Here is an 18,305-nt window from a genome sequence, read left to right on the forward strand (position 1 = left end):
CCTGCCCCTGCCTCATTTATTTCCTTACATCTGCATTTCCCTTTATATCTCATCCTATTGGGTGTTCATTTCATCTTTGAGCTCTTTCTTTATTGAATTAATGTTCAATATAGTTTGAAGCAACTAGAAGGAATTTCTTTTTGCTCCTTCTCCTGTCATCTGTCTTCTAGGTTGGGTTGTTTTTTCTTCCTACCTCCCATTCTCTCTTCTTCCTCTCACTGCTTTCTCTCTGTCTCTCTCTCCTTCCTTCCTTCCTTCTTTTCCTTCTCCCTTACCCCCACCTCCCCCTCACTTCTCTCTTTCCCTCTTTCTGTGTATTTGCATAGTTTCCGTGCTGAATGCTTTCCCCCAGCCTGGGTGTGGGCAGCTCTGCTCAGAAACTGAATTTGCTTTGACACAGTGTGGGTGACTCTGTTCTTGACTCGCCTCCAGCCTTCCCTGTGACCATTCTCTTCTCCAAGGGGGCTGCAGTTTGAGAGCCGAACATTAGGTTTTTCTGTCACCTGAGGGAATTGCAGGGCTCAGGTGAGGCCCTGAGACGTCTTTGTTCAAACACCTGGGCTCTGCTCTGTCTTCTAGGATTTGGGTAAATGCTCCATCACAGGGTGCATTCTACTTAATTACTAGGTGGACCCCCGTCTGGGATGAGGGCTGCGCTCAGGCCTGGAGTGGAGTCAGGAACTGGAGTCCTTGTTCGTTTTCTCCACTTTTGCCCATTTCTCCCCAGCAGCCTGTCCCACTGGTTCTCAGTGAGGAGCAGGAAGAAAGGACCCCACTCTTTCTATTTCCCTCCAGATCCACGGGTTTTGTAGGATAGCTTTGGGGAGGGGGAGCCGGGAAGGGCTATACTCTCTACTCTGGAATCGTCTGTTTTTTCCCTTGGCTGCCAATATTTAGTGCTTATCTCATTAGGTTTTATTCTTTTCTTTGGTGAAAAACAGTGTTTTCTGACTTAACTATTTTTTAGTTTTGGGGAGAAGGGAAGTCTGTGACGCAATTTCAATCCCCCATCTTTACACAGGAATTGGCCCAGATGATCTTTAAGGCTATAACTCCGAGTTCCCTTCCCACCCAAGGAGGGATGGGGCCACCCCCACACAGAGCACAGTCAGCTTGGCTGTCACCGAGGCCTTTACATCCTGGAGGGGATGTGGCCCTTCTCAGCCTTGAAGACTCCTGGGCAAGGACCAGGGCTGGAGGCCCATGATCTGCCCAGCCTGCGAGGGAGTTGGCAGGGATCAGCTAGGATGTGTGTCCACCATAGCTGCCGTCAGGGTCCCCTAAGGATTCTGGGGATGGCTGTGGGATCTGCTCTCCCGCCTGTGGGTGGCCCAGACAGCTGGAGTGTGCAGGCACCGCAGCTCTGGGTGGCTCCCCTACCACTTCCTAGACTTGGCCCTTGGGGGGCTTCTTGGATAGATCCTTTTTCTTTTGCATCTTGGGCTGGAGTAACCAGCCTTGCCAGGGACTGCCTGAGAGGGGCGAAGAGAGGCCCACCCGCCCTTCTTCTGAGGGCCCCTCCCTGCCAGGATCTAGCAGGTGTCTCTGCTTGGATGGGCAGCAGAGCCTATGAGGAGAGCCCACAGTCTCAGCTGAATTCTCCAGGACACCGGAGCTCTGCTCCCTCACTGCCTCACTCCCCACTTGCCTGCCTACCAGGCTGTCAGGCTGCTGCCAGCCTCCGGAGCCGGGCGGTGCCCTTATGCCCTGAAGCCAGTCCCTGCAATTATAGTCTGGCAGGCCCAGGGGGCAAAGCGTGCCAGCCAGCACGGCAGCTTGCTGGCGGCCAGTCTGTGCCTGGGACCTGTGTCCTGAGTGGCTCAGCCATGCTGGGCAAGGAGTTGATCCCTGAAAGAGGAGGATGGGGTCCTAGCTCCACCCTAGTCTCTGTGAGCCCGGGGCGGGGGGACATTTGCCTTCTCCATTCCTGGTGGGGCCCAGGATCCATTCTTTGCAGTTCAGAGATCACTTACTGCCCAAGTGGAAGACTGAGATGGACCGAGGTGAAGACACTGCCCCCTCCACCCACAGGGGCTGAGCCTTCTCTGTAGCAGGTGCCCTCTCTTTCCTTCCGCTCCCTGCCCATGCCTACCTGTGTGTGCAGGTGTACATGAGGAGAGGTGTGTATGAGTGTGTGTACATCTGTGTGCATGTGGTGGGTGCTTGAGTGCAAAGGCATGAGCATGTTTGTGTACATGTATACTGGTGTGCACATGTATGACTGTGTGTGCACAACTTGCTGTCCATATTATGAAACTACCAGTGTGCACGTGTCCATGCCAGGCTGTTTTCAGCCAGTTCACCCGAGCAAGCCTATACCAGTGTTTACAGTCAACGCCTGGTTGGTTGGTATTCTTGCCACACATGTTGTAATATTTTAATGTCTTACCTGTTACCTGCATATGCATGTACTTATGCTGTGTGAGTCCCTGCGTGTGTGTCTCAGGTTATGAGTGTCCATGGATGTGTGCATGAGTGTGCACGTGTGTTGAAGCCCCTGTGCATGAGGGATGTGTGAGGTCTTGCATATGCACGTGTCTGTGCATGCTGGTGTGGCTGCATGTGTGTGTGAGTGCATGTGCATGTGTCACAGTGTGAGCATGCGTGTGTATGTGTGCACGCCTCTCTGGTTAGGGGTGACTAAAGCCAGGGATATGCATCATCGTTGTCCCAGCTCGAGAGGGAAATCCTCCTGAGCCTGGAATGGAAAAGGCCAGGGGCTGAGGGGCTCCAGGGTTCTCAGGCTCCAGGCAGTGTTCCCAGGCCCTGTCACCCGCGGGAATAAGTCAGGGTGCAGGGAAGCATGCACAGGCGCTAAGGGGACAAGGGCACAGTCAGATTTCCCTTTCGGAAGTCCCCTCCAGGGCTGGCGTCAGGAGGGATGGTGGGGCCTGGGAAACTGGCGAGGAAGAGAGAGAGGGAGGAGGCCTGGACCGGCCAGCAACAGTGGACGGGAGGAGGGAGCAGATTTGTGGGACATTTAGGATGCAGAAGGGACAGGAATCTGGAGGGGTGGGAGGGCGAACAAGGCATGTGGGAGCCTCCCCTCCCCCTCCCTGTGTCTGGCCTGAGTGACAGGGGACAACCGGCCATCCCAGGGAAGAAGCAGCTTCAGCATCTTTCTGGCAGCCAGTCTATGCCTGGGACCTGTGTCCTGACTGCCTCAACCACCCTGGGCGAGGACAGCGATGTCGGGGTGGGGGGACCAGAGGAGAGAATGGGTGTGAGGACCTGGTCAGTGAGCGGTGCCTGTGGCCTTCCAGGGGATGGTGTCCAGGAAGCGCCTGGGACTGTGGGCTGAGGCAGCCATGTGGGAGAAGCTTTGAACAGTGCGCGAAATTCCTCACGGTGACTTTACTGCCCCCCAGGGCCCTTTGTGTTTTTATTTTTTAATTGTGGAACCCAAGTCCTAATTGGTCATGGAAGACACTGCTCTCTGAGACCCAATTTGCACGCAGCCTGGGGGGAACACAAATAGTGCCAAGGAGATTCCCAGCTTCAGCAGCTCAGGTTGTTGGGGCTGGAGGAGGCTGGCAGAGCATCAGGGCCACCCTATGGTTGTCCGGTTGGGGAAACCAAGGCCCAGAGCCAGGTGACCTCCCCAGGGTCACCCTGCGGCAGGGCAGGGCAGGGCAGGGGCCCGTCCACCCCAGGAGTCACAGCCCTTTGTTGGGGAGCCCCTCCCTGGGCCCCGGCAGGCGGCTGCCTCAGGAGCCTCGGTAATTATGGGATTAGGAGGCGGCTGCCCGCTGGCCCCTCGCCCCTCCAAGCCACAACGTGGAGACGGGATTTGGTGTCGCGGGCCGTTTCCAGGTGTGTCTGAGGAAACCTGGCATCCTGGGTGGCTTGTTCTCCTGAAAGGCCCCATTGTGGCTGCGGCCTCCCTCTGATCGGCTCTATTTTGGGGCTGAGATCCACCCTGCTCTGGCTGGAGGAAGGAAAAGGTATATTTCAGTATGTCCTGTGGGTGTGTGGGGGGGGGGAGGACAGGGCAGAGACGAAAAGGGGGCTGGCTGGCGCCCACTGCGTGAAGGGGAGGGGCAGGTGTTGGGGGCAGGGCCTGGCAGTGCAGGTGGAGGCGGAGTCTGGGCAAGAGGCAAGTGAGGGCTTCTGTGTGGCCCCAGGAGGCCGGGTAGGCAGACTCTGTCAAGCTGGAATGCCGGTCTGCAGCCTGCTTGGGCCCCACCTGCCGCCTGCCCGCCAGTGACTTCCTGATTCCACCCCTGTGGGTGCCAGCCCCACGCCCTAGGCCAGGAGGGAGACCCGCCCTGCCCTCAAGGGTCCCCCAGATTGAGTGCGGGGAGCCCCAGAAGACACACAGTTCCTCCCCCTCCTTGGTCCATTCTGCCCTCCCTGGCAGCACTGGGCCATATTCCTGCCTCACCCTGCACAGTGGGTGCATCACTGCCTCCTTACCTCTGCTCACGAAGGTTCTCTGTCTGGTGGCCTCGGGGCTCTTATCGGCCCATCCTGATCCTGCCCATCCTTCAGGGCTCTGCTCAGCGCCACCTCCACCTGGAGGCCCTCCCCTTCCTGGGCTTTCCTCTGACTTCCCTCGTGCCGGCCTCACCTGGCACCATGGCTGCTGAGGCCCCCTCCCGACAGCCTCCTGCTCCTCACCTTGCCCAGGGCCAGCCGCAGAGGTGAGGGGCTCGCTGAAAGTTTGGCATGTGACCTTGGGCCTGAGTCTCCTCATCTGTGGCATGGGTGTAATGATGTCTGCCTTATGAGGTGGCTGAGAGGTTAGACAGGTGCAAGTGGATGTGGCTGGCACATAGTAGGTATGCAAACAGTGGTCCTCCGGTTCCTCTCTCCTGGGTGCCCGCAGGCCTTTGGGAGCCAGAGCCCCGTGACTCCAGGAATGACTAATTCCACTCCAGCAATAAGCTCTTAGAAGCTCTGAGAAATGAGACTTTATTCTCCTTGCTGCTTCATTAGACTCTTCTTGAGTGAGCAGCGTGAGGATTGTCCTAATCCTTTGGCACGAGGTGGAGGGTTCGGGGAGAGACAGGCCCACGGCTACCTCCAGTCACTGCAGACATGGGGCAGGGCAGGGGCTGGGCACACAAGGGCACAGTACCCCATAGGGGCCCGGGGCAGGAGGTGGGTGCTGGACAGGGGCCGGCAGCCTCTGGTTCCAGGCTGGCTTGGCTTGGGCCAGCTGGTGGCCTCAGACAAGCCCTGGCCCTGCCCTGGGAGCCGTTTCACTGTCACGGCCTTGCTTACCTCCCCACCTTCTCTGGGGGTCTGGGATGGGGATGGCCTGGGAGGGCTGTTGACGGGGTGCCTGGGCAGGGCAGGCGGGCAAGCACACAGTAGGCACCTTATCAGTATCCACAGCCTTAGGGGAACACAGAGGAGTAGGGGCCAGCCCTGAGCAGTGCCTTGCCTTTCTCCTCTCAGAGTCTGTTTCCCACCTTTGAAAGTAGCCTATGGTCCCCTGGGGCCCCACGGGTGACCTCAAGGGCTGGGCCCTGGGGGCCATCCCTCAGGGAGAGTGCTGTTCTCCACTCTGGGTCGTGCCTGCCAGCCTGCCCAGATGGGAAGGTCTATCTCCCATCGAGGCTGCCAGAACTGGAGAAACAGCTCCGGACCTCACCCACCCACCCCAGTAAGTCTTAACAGTGCCCTCCTCTGCGCAGCCTCAGTCTCCGTCTCCCCAGGTGGGAAGCGACAGTGTGGGGGGTCAGTGACTGAGGTCTGAGGAGCCTCACCTGGCCGCCCTTTGTCCACAGGTGTTCCTGGCCTTTGGGGAGCTGCTTCTGTCCTGTAACTGGGCAGTGGTTGCTGACATCCTGCTGGTAGGTGTGGGGGCTGGAATGGGGGGCTGGTCCTGGGGTCTCTTGAGCAGGGGGAGCTGGAGTCTGTCCAGCTCAGGGCTGAATCTCTGCTGTTGTGTGACCTGGAGGTTGGTGGTGGGGGTGCTTCAGAGACTACGGGGTAGGAGACCAAGGTCATGGAACACTTACCTTGGACCAGGGCCTCGCTGACTCTCAAACATCTCCTCTGACCATCACCCCCATTTTGCAGATGAGCAAATGTAGGTTCAGAGAGGCCAGGTGCCTGGACCAAGGTCACACAGCATGCAGAGTCACTAAGCCAGGACTGGGCCCCAGGCTTTTTGACTCCGGGGCTCTCTCCGTTCCTCTTCTTTGACCACACTCAGCAAGCAGGCTCCTTGGCCTCCACTCTGGTCACACAGATGGGGATGCCAGACCTTGGGGCTATTGCCACTGAGCCCAGGTGGGTCCAGGCCACCCCAGCTCCCATGTCACAGGCTGCAAGGCAAGCGGCTGGCTCAAGCTGCCATGAGGACTGATGCTGTCCCGACCACACGACTCTCCTAGGTCCAGAGTCAGCCCCGCCCTCCCTGAGCCTCACTCTCTCCATCCAGCCTCCCTGACTCCTAGGAGACATGGAGGAGGGACTTTGAACACTGACGGGCTGTACCCTTGTGGATAGCATGGGGTCCCAGACCTAGGGGCACCCTGAGAGCCCCCCTCCTGCCTGCTGGCAGCCTGCATTGTCCAGTGCTGGGCACAGAGGACCCAGGGTGGCCTGGCGTCAGCTGAGCACTGTCCTGAGGGTGAACCTGGATTCAGGAAGCAGACACAGTTTCAGCCCTGCCTCTTCCACCACTTACTGGCTGTGTGTGACCCAGGCGAGTCACTTGGTGTGTCTGAGCTTCTCTGAGCCTCAGTTTCCCCGGGTGGAAAATGGGGATGGAAATACCTCATGGATCGTCATGGGGGTGAAACGAGGTGACCTGTGTGAAGCTTTTGCGCAGGCCTGGCACAGAGCATGCCCCGCCCGCGCTGGGCACTGACCCGATGCAGAGCTTTCGCTTTCTCGAGGTCCGTCTCCTGGGGAAACCCTTGCGTCCTGGGATCTGAGTGTGGCAGGGCTATGGGGAGGCGTAGTCATTTGATAAGCCAACAAGGCCTGCTTGAACACTACTGTTGCTGAACACTCCCTGCCTAGAGGTTCTGCCCCCTCCCTTGGCCCAGGCTCAGTGGGTGTAGACAGGGCTGCCCCGTCTTTGACTCCTGGGTGGGTGTATCAGCTGCAGGCCTGGCAGGTCTTCTCCAACCTCCAGAAGCAGACTCGGGCTCCGGCCAGACAAAGCTACAGACCTGATGAATGGCCTTGGGCCTCAGTTTCCCTGTCTATGAAAAGGGGTGATCATAACTGGCCTGGCAGGGTGAGCGAGACAGCCCGTGGGGAAGGCCTCCGCGAACGGGAAAGCGCTGGCAAACGCTTTGGGTAGTGAGGGGCCCACTGTTAGGCACAGGGAGCTTCACTCCCCGCCCCCCACCTCCATGGCCCGTTCTCTGTCTCTGGAGGTTCAGACGGAGCTGACACCTGCCCCTCCTTCTTTCCCCGCCTGCCCCGTGTGCTGCTCCCTTTTCCACATGACAGCCCTGCAGATATGTGAAGATTGCCCATGTCCCCCCAGCGTCTGTGCTTTTGACAATGATTAACCTGGCAGAGCCAGGCTCTTCCAAGAGCTGTGTGTGTGTTGGGGGCAGGGATGTGGTGAGGAGGGGAGGGCCTGTGAGGCTGATCAGCCATAGTTTCACCCATCTGTCTGGGCTGGGGAGCTGGCCGGAGTTGCCCAGGGGGCCAGGCTGGATGTGATCCAGCCTACCCTGTGCTCTCTATGGTCCTTCCCTGGGTTGGAGGCCTCCAGCCCTCATCTCAGCAAGGCTTGTCTCCCCAAGAGGTCTTGCCCACCTTCCCCTGCCTTCCCCCTTTCCTGAAGCCACGTAGCCAAAGATTTGGTGGTCGGAGCTGAACCAGTCCTTGCAGTTCTTGGCGCTCGGTACCTTGGCAGAGACAGGGATGGGCTCGAGGAGGGAGGGGTCTCTGGCAGATGCAGGCGGGGGACAGGCTGTGGAGGCCCGGTCTGTGGAGTGGAGGGGCAGGCGCTGGCTCAGAGCCGGGTGAGGACAGAGCAGGAGGTGAAGAAGGAGACCCTGAGCGGAGACAGCTCCTCAAGAAGCTGCGCTGAGTGGGGAAGAGAGAGAGGATGGGGGCTGGAGTGGGCAGAGGGTCCCAGGAAGCTGGTTTTGCTTTTCTAGAGGTGAGACGGGAGCAGCCTGGGGGGGGGGGGCAGGGCCAGGGCAGGAAGGGAAGAAGTGGAGAGAGGGCCAGCAGGGGATGGGACCGGGCTGGGAGGAAGCAGGGCAGGGATGGGAAGCCTGTGGGGACCGGGTGTGGCAGAAAGTGCAGGAAGGTCCCATCTGCTGTTCTGCTCTTGCTCCTGAGGCACAGGAGCTCTCTCTGGGCGGGGACCCTGGCCGTGGCTATAAGGATGAAGGAGCTGGTACTTGCTCCCTGCATCTTGCCTGTTCCTGAGGGGGCAGAGTGGGCTCGCTGTCCTCAGTGTCAGTCCTGTCTTGGGGACACTGCTGTCTTTGATCCGCTTACCCACAAGGAGGGGAATCCAGATTCTCTCTGGGGAAGAGACCTCAGGAGCTCTCTGGTCCAGCGGTTCTTAAACTTCACTGAGTGTAAGAACCAGGTTTGGGGAACCTGTTACAAATCGGCTTCCAGGCCCTGGAGCCTCCGAGCCTCATTCAGTGGGTCTGTGTTTGGGTTCAGGGGCCTGCATTTCTAGTGCTTCCCACGCGATCCTGACATCCATGATCCTCAGAGCATACTTGGAGAACACTCGTCTAGCGCAGCCAGCTCCCCTTCCACGAACCCTCTGCAAACTTCTGACCGGTGTAGTCCACCCCCTTGTTTACATACCCCTCTGATGGGAGCTCACTCCTTGGACCCTGAGAAGCCCCTGCCTCCTGGCAGCTCTGTTGATGAAAAGGACCTGGCTCTGTCACAGCCAAGGCCCAACTCTGACCCGCCTCCAGCAGCCTCCCCCTAGCCCGGCTGGGCCTCAGAGGGTCCTGCTCCCTGGAATGCTGACACTGTGTCTCCTGAGGCTGCATCCCCCCAGGCTGAGCACCCTGCCTCCCCAAACCCACTGATGGGGTCTCCAGCTGCCTCCCAACCCTCTTGTCTGTCCGGGCTCCTCCTGGGGTGGCCTACAGCTGGCTCAGCCGCCCCCAGCAGTGAGGGGTGGAGCAGAGGAGGAACTGACTGCCTCTCCCAGGTCTGTCCTCTGGGGTTCGGGAATCCAGCCACCAGGCTCATCTCCCACCTCCTCAGCAGATTTCCCCTCCCTCTGGCGGGTCATCACCCTCCTCTTCTCCCTCCGCCTGTGTCTCAATGCTTCCCCTGCCCTCTGCCCCCAGGTAGCCGTCTGCTCGCTGGCTCGTCTGTCTCCCCCTCCCAGGGGTGTCTGAAGGCTGAGTGAGGCACGCAGGAGGCAGGCTGCCGAGGAGTCTGCACGTGGTGGTTGCGACCCTGCCTTTCTGCAGGCCCTTGGTTGGTGCTGGCTATGCCCCGGGCTATAAAGGGAACAGCTCTTCTAAGAAAGGAGAGTCAAAACTGAGGTGTTTTTGTCTCAGAATAGAGTAAGCCTGGATTTTTAGGAACCCAGAAGCCTCTAACTTCTTAAATTACCCGCTGGCTCTCCAGCTGCTGGCAGGTCCCAGCCTTGGCCCCATGGCTATATGGAGACAACGGGGACCCATAACAGGCTGGGGGAGACCTGCCTCTCCTGCCACTGGCAGCGGGGGCTGGTCCAGGCCCAGCAGGTTGGGGTTCCTGGGAGGGGAGGAAGGGGCCAGCCTGTTTGGGCCTTATTCCGAGGGTCCGAGCAGCCCTGGCCCCTGCATGGACTTTTTTGGACATTCAGGGCCCACCCTCTGGGAGGCCCTGCCCTTCTCCCCAGAACCACCAGTTAGTAATCACATAATTATGGGGTGAGAAGGAAGCACTTCTGGAAGGTGCAAAGCTGTGGTCAGTTCCTTCTTAGGCCTGTTGGCAAGTCTGGGTGATGGGTGGGAATCTCCGCTCCTCTCAGCACCTGGGCAGAGTGGCTCAGCGCCAGTGACCCCGGGACCAGCCAGTCACCCTCTGACCTGCCCCCCACAAGGCCCCCCTCCCTATCCTGCGGCTCCTGTCCCTGGGCTCCTGCCTCCACCCCTTTGCTGCCTCCATCCCCTGCCCGGGATGAAGGCCTTCCCCGCGCTCTGCCAGAGACCTGTCTGCAGGGCCACGGACGAACTCGTCCTCTTTATCCTTCTCTGCGTTTTCCCGATGTTCTGTAACAAACACTTATACATTGCTGGGAAGGCTCCTAACAGCAGAGTGGTCAAAGGTCAGACCCTGGAGGAGGCCTGGGATCAAATCTCAGCCCTGCTATTTCCCGGCTGGGTGACCTTGGGCAAGTTACTTACCCTCCCTGTGGAGGGTTTCCTCTCTGTAACACGTGGATAATAATTGCATCTCCCTCACGGGTTGGTTGAGTGGATATATAAAATGCATACAGGAAGCATTTAACAAACGTTAGTAATTATTACTGTCATTGCTGTTATTCTCTGGTGACTCAGATTACAGGCACCTCTGTCTTGGGGTCAAGGCTCTGGGGTGGGAGGCTCCCCTGCGGCTGCCATGTTGGGACTGCATCACTGTGTGGCTTCTGTTTGAACCCCCTCCTCCCTCCCTCCTTCCCTCCCTCCCCCGCTGCAGCCCTGGGTTCTGGCAGGGTTTCTCCTGGGACCTGTCTCCCATACGGTTCTACTTGACTTATTTAGTTGGCAAACTTTCAGCTAGTCCCCTCTGAGCCTGGCACCTTGCTGTACCTCAGGGACCTCAAGAGAAATTAGACAGGAGGTTTGCTGCTCAAACAAGGTAGGGGTAAGGGGAGGTGGACAAGGATAGACCCCTCCCAGTTGTGCGGGACGTGCACTCAGTTAGGGGTGCACACAGGGGCTGTGGGAGCTCAGGGCAGGCACCTGAACTCTGGGAAGGCTTCATGGAGGAGGTGACCCAAAGATCAGTCCTGAAGGATAAATAGGGATGCTCCAGCTAGATGGGAGAGGGAAAGGCTTGCCAGGCAGAGGACACAGCATGTTTGAACGCCTGGAAGCATTCTGCCTCCTGGAGTCATAGAACGTTATTTCCGTCTGATGTCCACATGAAGGCTCCGGGTACCACAGGCAGGCATGATCATGAACCTAACCCTCCATGAAGGTGCTATTGTTATCCCCACTCGGGATGAGGAGACTGAGGCACAGACAGGTAAAGTGACTTGCCCAAAGTCACACAGCTAGTGAGTGGGGATCTGGGATTGGAACCCAGATGATCTGACTCCAGAATTCATCTTCTTAAACTCTCTCCCCTCTTCCACGGAGTCGTGTGGGCCTCTCCAGCAAGGCTGCCTTTGCTGTCTGCCCAGAGGGGGCTTGAATTTCCTGCGAGAAGGGCTGAGCCCTCTGTGCCACCCACCTAGGTGCCCACACATGCAGACACTTGGCTGTGCACCCGCCCTTCACCCTGCCAGCCTGCACTGCTGTCTCCTGGGCCCTGGAGCTGGGATGCCCCATTACTGTTGTCACAGCCATGCCTGGTCCCTGCCCGGTTCAAGAGCAAAGCATCAAGAGGGTGGCCCTCATCAGGGGCCTTGGCCTACCCATCCTGGGGGACTGGGGAGCCTTCCTGAGCCTTGGAGGGGCCTGATGTTCTGGCTTCAGGCACTGGGGGTGTTGACTCCCTTCCACGCCACTCAGTTGGCCAGCCCGTCCCACCTCCAGGCAGGTCCTTGGCAGGTGGGAGCAGGAGGTGGGTGTGAGGGAGCACCCGCTCTGCCCTCGCTCAGGGAGCTCCCCTGGTGCTCCTGTGTGTTGCAGTCCGTGGTGGTGCCCAGGTGCCGGGGGACAGCAGAGGCACTTCAGATCACGGTGGGCCACATCCTGGGAGACGCTGGCAGCCCCTACCTCACTGGACTTGTAAGGCTGGGTGGGTGGCTGGGCTCCGGGTGTGCCTAAGTGTGTGTTGGGGGGAGGTCTAGGGGAACACTGCACAGGCTAGGCCTGGAGGCTGGCCCGCTGGGCCCTGCAGACCCAGCCTCTCTCCTCCGCAGCTCTCCAGCGCCCTGCGGGCCGGGCGCCCCGACTCCTACCTGCAGCGCTTTCTCAGTCTTCAGCAGAGCTTCCTGTGCTGCACCTTTGTCCTCGCCCTGGGGGGCGGCTGCTTTCTGCTGACGGCCCTGCACCTGGAGGGGGACCAGGCCCGGGCCCAGCAGCCCTGCACAGGTACCCCCGCCCCTCGCACCCATGCCAGGCTCAGGGCTGAGCCCTGTAGGAGCCGGGAGCACTGGCCACCCCCTGAGCCCCCAGCCAGCTCATTTATTCATTCAAAAAGAGTTATTAGGCCCCTGCTCTGTGCCAGGCAAGGAGCAGATGCTGGGGAGAGAATGCCAGGTCCAAGCCCTTGTGGAGGGAGAGACAGACAGAAACAAACAAAAAAGCAAAGATGGAGAATGTTCGAGGTGATGAGTGCTATGGAGAGACATGGAGCAGGAGAGTGGGTGGAGAGGAACAGGCGGGGCAGCCTGCAGTTTTTGAAAGGGTAGTCAGAGGTCCTCAGTGCACAGGTGACAGTGGAACAAAGATTTGGAGGAGGTGAGAGAGTGAGCCATCTGGGGAAGGTGCTCCTGGCAGAGGGAGCAGCTGGTGCAAAGGCCCTGAGGTGGGAACGTACCTGATGTGTTTGAGAACCAGCAAGGAGGCCAGTGTGGCTGGAGCGGGAGAAAGGGGGACAGTGGTAGGGATGAGGGTGGCAGCAACAGGGCCAGAGCATGGGGGGCTGGGGAGGCCCTTGGAGGACCGTGGTCTTAACTGAGTGAGTTGGGAGCTGCTGTGGGGTTTCCATGGAGGACCCCCGAGGCATCTGATTTACACTGTAAAAGCCCCACTCTGGCTGCTGCGTTAAGGACAGACTGTAGGGGGTCAGGGTTGAAGCAGAGAGGCCATAGGAAAACCTGTAGCCATCAGGTGACAGTGCTGTGGCTGGGACCATGGAGGTGGATCTGGAACTTATCCTGAAGACGGAAGCTAAGGGATTTCCTGACAGGCTGTACCGAAGGCCTGGTCCCAAAGCACCTTCTGGCTCCTGTGGGGCTGGCTGAGTTTCTTTTCCTCCCACAGTGACCCCGGACAACAAGGACATGGAGAGCCAAAGCCTGCTTTTTAGTACCGGTGCCTCCACAGAGGACCCCTGAGACCCCTCACTGCAGCAAGGAGGTCCCACCCACCCTGCACACACCCCTCCCCTCGGCCTCCACAGTACCAGCACCTCGTCCCACCTTTGGCTGTGGCTCAGGGACCCTGGCCGAGCCGCACCTGCCACTTCTTCGCTCCCAGCTAGAGAGCTGGCAGCGCCCTTGGCGGGGCTGGGAATTGAGCTGTCAGCACCCTCCGCGGGAGGCCTGGGCCTGCGCCTGCTCCCGGCACGAGGCCGCTCCAGCTTGGGGTCCTCAGCCTGGCTGCTGGTGGCCCTGATTAAAGTGGAGCCTGTTCAAAGCCTGTGGATTTCAGGCCTTTAGACAATCATGTTATTTATAGCCTCAAGGTGTCTCTGCTGGGAGCGGGAGCAGAAGGAGAGGTGGGCAGTTTGGCACAAGGATGCAGGGGAAACCCAGGGGGCTGCTGAGCATGGGTCTCGAGGCCTGGACCTTCCACTCTGATCAGCTTTCCCACTGGGCAGGGTCAGGAGGGCCCAGGACACCGCTCTGCTTGAGTTCACCCTCTGAACAAAAGGTGGGGGAGGCAGGGCAGGAATCAGTAGTCTTGGAGATAGGTTTCCCCTCTGGTGCTGGCTTCAAGTTCCAGGGAACCCCATGGAGGAGTGCCCAAGCCTGAACCGACTCAGCCACGCCAGAACCATGCGGAGGGGCCCACATGGCTGTGCATGAACATTCCTGGCTGTGCCCTGCTCTGCAATTCGGTCCCTCGCTCCCACCACCCATGCTGGAGCCCAGCACAGCCCAGGGAGAGGGCTGGCTCTGTGGGACTCCCGCTTGCTGCTGGGTTCGGAGCAGCTGGGCACAGCAGGCCCTGCAGGAGATGGACAGCTTCCAGGCGGGCAGCAGTGGGGAGGCCTGTTCCTTCCGCCCACAAGCATGAACTTCTCTCCCCTCCCCTGGGGCCCCACCAGGCGATCCCTTGTTCACCTGCTGGTGGCCACCTTTGCTGTGACAGGCCGTGCCTGCCTGCCAGCAGCTGTGGGCAAAGCAGTGACCCAGACTTGCGCTCACCTGCTGACCCTCACCTGCTCCGTCCCTGCCCACTGTGGTGTCCCTCCTGCCCCTTATTGTTGGATGGGACACCGCCAGGAGCTGGACTCCAGCTCAGCCCACGCTTGCCACCCCCAGTCTCAGACGTCCCTCAGGAGTGGCCATCGCCAGGCTGGCCAGCCCTTCAACTCATGATCTGATGCTTGGAACTCATGAAATGGGTGCCCCTGAAGTTACAAGGAAAAGGATGGATCCATGAAGATCCGTGAGGGTAAGGGGTCTGTATTACAAGGTGTGTGGGGGTTCCCACCCCACCAAGCAATTTTCTGACACCAGCTGGGTGTCCTACAATTCAATTCAATTCTGGCGCTGTCTACCCACAGATAGCATCAAATTCCGCAGGTTAAGGACTCGGTTCTCCAAGATTACCCCACCACCCCGCCTGCCCATGTCAGATGCCAATCACAAGCCCAGGTTGTTACCTGTACTTCTGACCCACTGGCTATAAATCAGAGGTTCCCATGACCCCTCCTTGGGCTCAATTAATTTTCTAGAGTGGCTCACAGAACTCAGGAAACCTGTTTACTCACTAGATTGCGGGGTTTACTATAAAAGGATATAACTCAGGCACAGCCGGATGGAACAGAGGCACAGGGCGAGGCGTGGGGAAGGAGTCGAGCTTCCATGCTGTCTGCAGGCGCACCACTTTCCCCACATCTCCGTGTGTTCACTAACCCCAAAGTCCTCGAACCTTGGCCTTTTGGGTTTTATGGAGGCTTCATTACTTAGCCATGATTGATTAAACCATTGGCCATTGGCATTGATCTCAACCGCCAGCCCCTCTCCTCCCTGGAGGTCAGGGGGGCAGAACTGAAAGTTCCAACCCTCTAATCACATGGTTGGCTCTCCTGGCAACCGGCTCCCATCCTTAGGTGTGGTCCAAAAGTCATCTCCTTAACAAACAAAAGACACATTTATGGCCCTCATCACTTAGGAAATTCCAAGGGTTTAGGAGCTCTATGCCAGCACTTGGTTTCTCCTGAGAAGGAGGCAGCCAGTCTGTGCAGGAGCCAGGATGCCATGATCCCCCTTGGCATTCACTGGCTCTGTGACCTGGGCCACTTCCTGTCCTCTCTGAGCTTCAGACCCCCCAGCTATATTTAAGAGGTATGTTGGATGTGGCTTTTCCTGCCCAGGCCTTGCCTCATGTGATTCTCACAAGCAGGGGCTAGGCCCACAGAAGCCCAGCTCTCGGGTCTGGACCTTCCTCCCTACAGCCCTAGGGGGCACCCCCGGGAGGCTCAGCTCCCAAAAAATGGGCAAGGGCTTCCTAAGAGTTGGAACATCAGCCACCCCCACCTCGCCCACCCCAGAGTCCAGAGGCTGGGGAGAAAGATCAGAAACCTCATTCCGGCCAGTTCCAGAAACATGTATTGTTATCAGTGGGCGCACATCTTGGTGTTGGGCAGTGACTGACTCCAACCTGGCCGTTGGACCTCACAGCCCAAGACTGGGAGGGGGAACACACCTGTGGGCAGAGGAAGGGATTACATCCCTCAGAAACCTTTGAGGAAGTGGCTTAGAAGTCGGTAAACAGCCAGAGAAGGTGTGGGGGAAGGGAATTCCTGGTGAAGGGAACAGGATGGGCCAAGGTGCAGGGGGGTGGGGCAGAAGATATGTGATGAATCATGGACGGGTGTGGCGTGGCCAGAGAGGAGGTGGGGGGGGTGTGTGTTCTGGGAAGGGAGAGGAGGCAGGAGAGACTGGTGGGGACCAGAGGGGCTTCAGATGCCAGCTGAGGAGCTGGGGCTTGGACCCTGTCATTCGGGTAGTTTCTTCTGACTCAAGTGGATTCTGGTGTTTGGGTTGCTGGGCAGGGCAGGGTGGCACTTCCTAGGATTGAGCTAGACAAAATGCCCAGCCAGGAGTTTATAGGATGTTATCATGCGAAGTGTTTCAAGGCAGAGCAGGAGCTCCGGGGCCTGCGGACTCTGGGAGTGAGAGACCAGTATCTGCCCTGCAGCCAACCTAGAACCCAGTTTTACTCAGCTCCTACCCTCTGTCTCACTGGGGCCAGTCACTCGGACCTCACTGGGCTGAGGTCACAGGTGTAGGTCTATGAGAGCTGGCCACTCAGGCTGGAGCGGAGGAGTGGTCAATAGAACACCCCTTTCTGGCCTAAAGCGCACTAGGTAAACCCAGTCCTTGATATTCTGGATTTGTTTGTTGGGAATGTGCTGCTCAGCAGGACGGGGCCCTCAAGCCTGACCCGCTCACTCCATGTGTTAATTGTTCTTCCCAGTCAGACATTGCATTCCAGCTCCTAGGTGTCATCCTGGCCCACAGGTGTGCCTGTCATTGTGCAGGAGCCTGGGCATGATCATTTCCGTGTGAGCACGAGAGGATATGTTTATAGGGTATAGACAAAAGAGCTTCTTCCACCCTGACCTCAAGCTTGGAGGGTTGAGCAGGTTCATCGGGATGATCTCCCCAACCCTGGTGTGTTCCCCTGCAACACCAGACATCAGTTCATCTGTTTCATTCCCTGAAGTGTCTATCTGTCCTCCATGCCTGGGTGGGCCTGTAAGCTTGTTTGGTTTAATGCAGCCTCAAAAGACAGAGCTGGCAGGAGGTGGCCAGAAGTTGCTGGAGCCAAGCTTTACCCAACACAGGGAGGTTACGTGACGGCAGGTGCTCCTTCAGTGTGACTGTATCAGTTAGGATTGTAGGGTTGTGTGCAAGAGAAACTGACTGACTGCTGTAAGCAAGGGAGGGATTTCTTGGAAGCATATCAGTTGCTCACAGAATTGATGGGCAGATTGGAGATTCGGGAGCCAGGGCTCCTGGGCCATCTCACTGGAGGTTTTCACCAGAGCTCCAGATAATTTTTCCCTATTTTTTTGCCACCCAACTCAAGATTTAAAGCCCCAGGTGAGAGAGTCCAGTTGGACCCTATGCCCATGCCTTGATGTATAGCCCCATTAAGACCAGAAAAGCAGGGTGCTGCTAGGAAGGTGGACGGACTCTGAGCATCAAGACAAAATGGCAACAAAAGAAAAAAAGACAATCCCCCGCAAAACAAAGATGGTGTCCGTGACAGTGATCTTGGGCAGGCGCTGGCCCTCTCTCAGATGCCACGGGACAGGGAAGGGGCTGGACTCACTGTCCTTCAAGGAATCGTTCATTTCTGATCAAAGGAGACTGAAGCTTCTCTAATTTAGAAAGTGTTAAAAATATTGAAATGAGAACAGGAACTTCTGTGTTAGTGGGGACTCAGAGCCATCTGTTCTGAGCAGGAGAGGGAGGCAGAGACGAAGCGTTCTAAGCAAAACTCGTGAGGCAAGCCCAGGAGGAAGGATGGAGGGGCTCCAACAAGTGCCCAGCTTGGTGCCAGCAGGAGCAAAGAGAGAGGAGGTGCCTTCTCCCTACCTGTGGGTGGTGACCTGTGGAGAAGGGAATCAAAGGTTGGAGGCAAAGGGCACATAGACGCTAATGGAGGGTGGAGTCAATCAGGGAGGAAATGCCTTTTCCAGAGGGGCCAGGAGAGGAATCTGGCTGGTTTCTGAGTCACTCAGAGCAACAGACACATGATGCAAATCAACACACACTTCCTGAGCACCTGCTAAATGTCATTTACTCATTCAATCAACAAACATTTTCTGAGCACCTCCGCTGTACTGGACTGCAGAGATGAATCAGACAGGCTATGGGCCCTGGAGGCTCACTGTCTGTTGTGGGGCGGGTTGGGGGGTGGACTCATCTACAAATATAATCAGTATAGTGAGTTCGGTGTGATGAAAGGATACACAGGTTACTCAAGTAGCCTAGAGGAGGAAATGACAATTGTTCAGGTGGATCAGGGAGGGCTTCCTGGAGGAAGTCATGTCTGTGCTGAGTTTCTGAAGGACAAGCAGGAGGAGTGAGTAGGTAGACAGCGTAGACAGAGCATGATAAAGGCCCCAGGGGAGGTGGGGTACACATGCGACGCTCTCCGTGGTCCTGAACCATCGTTGCGTTAGTAGGATGAGGGCTTCTGTGTTGAGTGGAGAGCAGGGTCTACAGACAAGCCTCCAATTTCCCCCACTTCTCTCACCTCCGGGAAGTGTAATAACTGTGAGTGAGTTCAGGGAGCTCACTTTTCAGTGTGATGGAGTGTAATTTT

The 18,305-nt window shown here is 57.8% G+C and overlaps 1 protein-coding gene across 3 annotated transcripts in view; it reads left to right on the plus strand.

Moving 5' to 3' along the window:
* SPNS3 (SPNS lysolipid transporter 3, sphingosine-1-phosphate (putative)) overlaps positions 1-14,674 on the plus strand; it is a 44,286-nt gene extending 29,612 nt beyond the window's left edge. Inside the window, exons 9-12 of one of the 3 annotated variants that reach the window (XM_014728056.3) lie at positions 5,736-5,801; positions 11,757-11,855; positions 11,990-12,161; positions 13,056-14,674. In XM_014728056.3, the coding sequence (XP_014583542.3) occupies positions 5,736-5,801; positions 11,757-11,855; positions 11,990-12,161; positions 13,056-13,129 (411 nt within the window). In that variant the 3' untranslated portion in view covers positions 13,130-14,674. Of the gene's footprint in view, positions 1-5,735; positions 5,802-9,254; positions 9,388-11,756; positions 11,856-11,989; positions 12,162-13,055 lie in introns of those variants that run through there. The other 2 variants (XR_002811665.2, XM_070226481.1) reach the window with 2 other exon arrangements.
* The last annotated feature ends 3,631 nt before the right edge of the window (positions 14,675-18,305 follow it).

The sequence above is a fragment of the Equus caballus genome, chromosome 11 (genome assembly GCF_041296265.1).
Source record: "Equus caballus isolate H_3958 breed thoroughbred chromosome 11, TB-T2T, whole genome shotgun sequence".
In the NCBI taxonomy this organism is placed as follows: Eukaryota; Metazoa; Chordata; class Mammalia; order Perissodactyla; family Equidae; genus Equus; species Equus caballus.